At 48.1% G+C, this 5,000-nt stretch overlaps 1 protein-coding gene across 1 annotated transcript in view; it reads right to left on the reverse strand.

Moving 5' to 3' along the window:
- The window catches only part of Pitpnm3 (PITPNM family member 3), a 78,597-nt gene that overhangs the window by 65,182 nt on the left and 8,415 nt on the right, over positions 1-5,000 (reverse strand). The window contains exon 3 of the mRNA XM_013013149.1: positions 3,952-4,059. Within this exon, the coding sequence (XP_012868603.1) occupies positions 3,952-4,059 (108 nt within the window). The remainder of the gene's footprint in view (positions 1-3,951; positions 4,060-5,000) is intronic.

Raw genomic sequence — 5,000 nt, forward strand, 5'->3', positions numbered from 1 at the left:
TTTTTTTTTTTTGGTGGTCAACTGGAGATAATAGTCTCATGGACTTTCTTGCCTAGGCTGGCTTTGAACTCCTATCCTCAGATCTGAGCCTCCTGAGTAGCTAGAATTTTAGGCATGGACCACTATTTCTTGGATGACTTGCATACACTTAGTAAGATTGATAAATTTTATGTTACATATATCTAACATGTTGAGTAAAAATAGTAAGACAAGAATTATCAAATAATAATAATAACAATAATAAGGTACCCTGAGCTGATGGATAGCTTCTATTAGAAGACACATGTGCTGGGAAATATTTCACCAAAAATAGCAAATATATAGCCAGGCTTAAATACAGAATGTGCACTGGACACCAATGGCTCATACCTTAATCCTAGCTAATCAGGAAGCTGAGGATCATGAAGCCAGCCTGGGAAGGACAGTCTATGAGACTTTTATCTCTGAGTAAATGGCCAAAAAATTTGAAATGGAGCTGTGGTTCAAGTGGTAGAGCACTAGCTTTGAGTCAAAAAAGCTCAGAGACAGCGCCTAGACCCCAAGTGCAAGCCCCCCCCACACACACTACAGAATGTGCAGCACACACATGCCAGAAATAAAGCAGGACTGGCATGGGGAGAATAGAGCAGAAGCTGATAAGAAGACCTGGGATCCCCCAAATCGGAGGTGGGGAAACTCCTGGGCTGAAGGCCATCTGTCATCCGAAGACCCAGCCTGTGGATGTCAGGGGGCAAAAGTGGGGCTTCCAGAGAGATGAAGCTGTGCCCTGTTTTCTCTCCTATGTGAAAGTTCGATCTAAGTTATAAACATGTATGAAGATACATACAGGTCCCATTCATTTATACACAAACAACTGAAGCATGACATTCGGAGGGAAGGGCTCCAATGGTGAAACTCCTATGAACAACAAACAGAGTTTAACAACATGAACATGGGAAGCTGGAGCATGTGTTATTTGGGGTGAAGGGAACTGGGTGGAGCGGTTGGATGGAGAGAGGAAGAGTGGGTGAATATAATCAAAATGATTAATGGAAGCCAGTAACTGAAGGGTAGTGGGGCTGGGAGGGGTGAGGGAGGATGACAGAAGGGTGATAAGGTGCCTTGAACTCATAAAGTGACATGTTGAACTGAAAGTCCTGTGAACAACTCCTTAAAGATCATTTTTAATTTTTTCATTAAATTCACATTGAGACAGAAAATAGATAAATAAAGTGGAGACCCTTTTCAGGAGGAAGGGCTGACTGTTCCTTCTGCAAGAGAACACACACACACACACACACACACACACACACACACACACACCCTTTGGGGCAGCAGCAAAGAAATCATTCACAGACAGTGAGAAAGAAAGAAGTCACACATGAGTAATTAGCACGTTCAGCCCAAGCCACATATGGCTGTAGGATCTAAATTTATAACACCCATGTAGAATGGAAACCCTAAACTATAAATTTAGCTTCTAAAGGATTCAAGATGAGTGAAACATGAAAGTTTAGCAGAAAGAAATCCAAGACTAGTGTCTATCAGGACATTTGCACAACTTAGTGCAATAGGCTCTCACAGAAAAGAAAAGGGAATGACTCACACTTATAATCCCAGTTATATTGGAGGCTGAAGTCTGAGGATCTCAGTTTGAAGCCAGCCCAGGCAGAAAAGTCCATGAGATCTTATCTCTAATTAATCTCCAAAAAGCCCAAAGTAGAAATGTGACTCAAGTGGTAGAGCACCATCCTTGAGTGACAAAGCTAATGGACAGTGCCCAGGACCTGAGTTCAAGCCCCAGGACCAGCACACAGAAAAAGAAAGAAAGAAAAAGGGATGACCAAGATGAGCTCACAATTTAAAAAAAAATGAATAAACAAAATCCAAAAAATCAGGGCCCTGAGCTTCTTTTGATCAATACTAACACCCTACTAACCTGAGCCACAGTTGCACTTCTGGCTTTTAAAATAACTCATTGGAGATAAGAGTCTTACAAACTGTCCTGCCTGGGCTGGCTTTGAACCATGATCCTCAGATCTCAGCCTCCTGAGTAACAAGGATCACAGGTGTGAGCCATGGGCACCTGGCTGAGTCACACATACTTCAGCAGACACACAGGGGTGGGAGTGAGAAGAGGATGTCCAGCTGAGTGGGGAATACTAATTGGGAGTTGGTCCTGAATCTAGAAAATCCATGGCCCTTTGGGATCAAGGACCTATTTGCGAATGCATGGCTGTGAAGATGGGGCATTGTTCTGGATTGGGGCCACATGCCCCAATGACAGTGGCCCTGGTACCTTTCCTTTGAAGACTCTGAGTTTGTTAGGCCTAGCCCTAGGAGAGGCCCCAATTCTCCCAGTTCTACACTTATGAAATGGGAGGTTCATCCTGTCCCACCACTTGCCTCTCAGGGTGGATGTTTTGGTGTAGGGAGGGCCCTGGAGCAAGGAGATGAAGATAAGGCATGAGAAAAGGAGCAGATGCTGGGCACAGATGGCCAGGACCTGGCTGAGCCAGGACCATCCTCCTGGACAGCAGCTAACAGGATGGCCTGGCCCACGAGACAGCTGACAGAGCCAAGGAAGGGAAGAGAGAGTGAATGCTATGGTTTGCATGTGTTTTCCCCTAGAGGTTCACTGTGCTGAAAGCTAGGTCCCCAGTGTAATGGTACTGAGAAGTGGTGGGGCCTGTAGGAGGGGGAGCCTGGGAAGAGTGATACCATCCTGACTGCCCCTGTAGAAAGAGTGCAGATTACACTGGGTCTTCGGGAGTAGGTGAGATCTCACAGGAGTGGATCAGCTCCTGAGAGACAGCAGGTTGTTATAAAAGGAGTGCCCAGCCCTCCCTGGTCTCTTTATTCCTTCCTCTTTCCTGCAGGCCCTGTCTGCTGCTCTCTCACACACACTCCCAGCCTGCGATGCTGTCTGCCACTGGAACACAGCCAGAGGGACCCTCCCCAGGTGCCAGCACCATGCTGTGTGGATTTTCAGAATCATGAGCCAAATAAGCCTCTTTTCCTCCCACATTACCCAGTGTTGGTGTCATACAACAACAGGACAAGGACTGAGCCAGGAAGAAAGGAGGTAAGGGAGGAGGAGGGGGATAGAGGAAGGAAGAAGGAAGAGGAGGGGGCCTGAGGACATCAGATGCATCCTGCATCCTGTCTCTGATCCCCTCTCCAGTACACTATTCAAAAGCAGCCTTCCACTATGGATCACTTAGCCTCAGTTTCCCCATAGATCAATTCCTATTTGATGACCTCTTTAGGTCTACCTTCCACTTGGCTTCTGAAGCCTGGTCTCATGGCCTCATTGTCAGGCATCTCCTAGGAACAGATCCAAGTCCTGTCTCCCTCTCAAAGCCCTGCCCCTCCCATCTAGCAAGCAGGCATTCGCTTAAGCCTGGCCCCTTGACATGGCTGGCATGGCGTCCCAGTGCACAAGGCCCAGGCCTCAGCTCAACCACCTGCAGCCCCTCCTGCTCAGCACTTACACCCAGAAAGTGTTCAGTGAACACTCTATTAAGGAGGAAATGGCCAAACGGCTAGACGGACGGAGGCCTGAAAGGTAACAACGGCTTCATCTGTTGATCAAGCCCCCAGCCAAAACTTGCTTTCCCAGAAAGCTTCCTGGGGGCTTCTCCAGCCTCACTGTCCTCCCTCAGCCCTTCACTGCCAAACCTCAGCTCCTGCTCTGCTCTAAGGCTCCTCCGATAGTCACCCCACCACCACCACCACCCGCAGCAGATTCCATCACACAGGCCAAGAGTCCACAGAGCCTAGCAATGCCCTTAATTGCCCATGATCCTGACCAGGTTGTTCTAGAACTAAGGAAGCTCCATTGCATAAGCCTGAGATTGATTTGGACAGAAAACCTCATAGAAAACCCCACTGGTGACCCCAGGCTGCCACCACGGCCACCATGCGATTATACACAGGTGTACACCCTGCACATGAGAGAGCAGCACTCACCTTGATGCTCATCCAGTTTCCCCATGCTCTCCATCTGCTCCACCAGGTCATTCGAGTTCCACTGGCTCATTCCAATGAGCATGGCGTTCTTGCCTTCGGCCACCTCCTCTGGGGAAGGAACACAGGAGGCATGAGCCAGCAAGGGCTGTGCACAGGAGCCTGGACAGGATCTGATGTCTGAGGGGCATGTAGCTCATCATGAGTTGAGGTAATCGTCCACTAGCTAAGGCTCCATTTCTAGCAATGACATTATTTTTTTTTCATTTTTTTTTGTCAGTGTGGGGCTTGAACTCAGGGCCTGGGCACTGTCCCTGAGCTCTTTTGCTCAAGGTTAGTGCTCTACCACTTTGAGCCACAGCGCCATTTCTAGTTTTCTGGTGGACAAGAGTCTCAAAGACTTTTCTGCCCAGGCTGGCTTCGAACCGCTATGCTCAGATCTCAACCTCCTGAGTAGCTAGGATTATAGAGGTGAGCCACCAGCACCCAGGCTCACAATGTTTCATTGAAGCATGAAATGTTTGCGTAGAAAAGGCAAGAATCTTGCTACTTGCCAGGGCTTTTTCTTTGTGAATATTATTAGCATTCTCTGAGCCTGAGTTTTCCCAGCAGTGCAGCCCACAGAGGTCTTGTGAAGATGAGATGAGAACACAGTAAGATCTGAGTACACACAAGGTGCTCACAGACAGGAACCATTTCTTTACACGGGGAGGTCACTCACCAGCAGGATTGATCAGATCAGGGTGGGAGGAGGTCAGGGGAAACTCTGCAATAAGTGGAAGGCAGATTTTTCTGGATCCAAGATATATGGAATGGTGCACTTAGCTCCTGTTTCAATTTTGTGAGCTTTTCAATGCCTCCAGTCTTCCCCTGTTCCCTGCCTCCCTGCCCTCTCCCTGTGTGATCTGAGACTACTGTCCTAGCTCACACTAAACACAGACCCTGATCCCCCACCACCCCCATATACCTGATACAGTCCCTCATCCTGCACTGCAACGTTTCTTCAGGACAGACTCATAGGAGTGACCTCGCCCATCTCTGCCTTTCTGGCC

Source organism: Dipodomys ordii, unplaced genomic scaffold, assembly GCF_000151885.1.
Source record: "Dipodomys ordii isolate 6190 unplaced genomic scaffold, Dord_2.0 Scaffold19, whole genome shotgun sequence".
NCBI lineage: Eukaryota > Metazoa > Chordata > Mammalia > Rodentia > Heteromyidae > Dipodomys > Dipodomys ordii.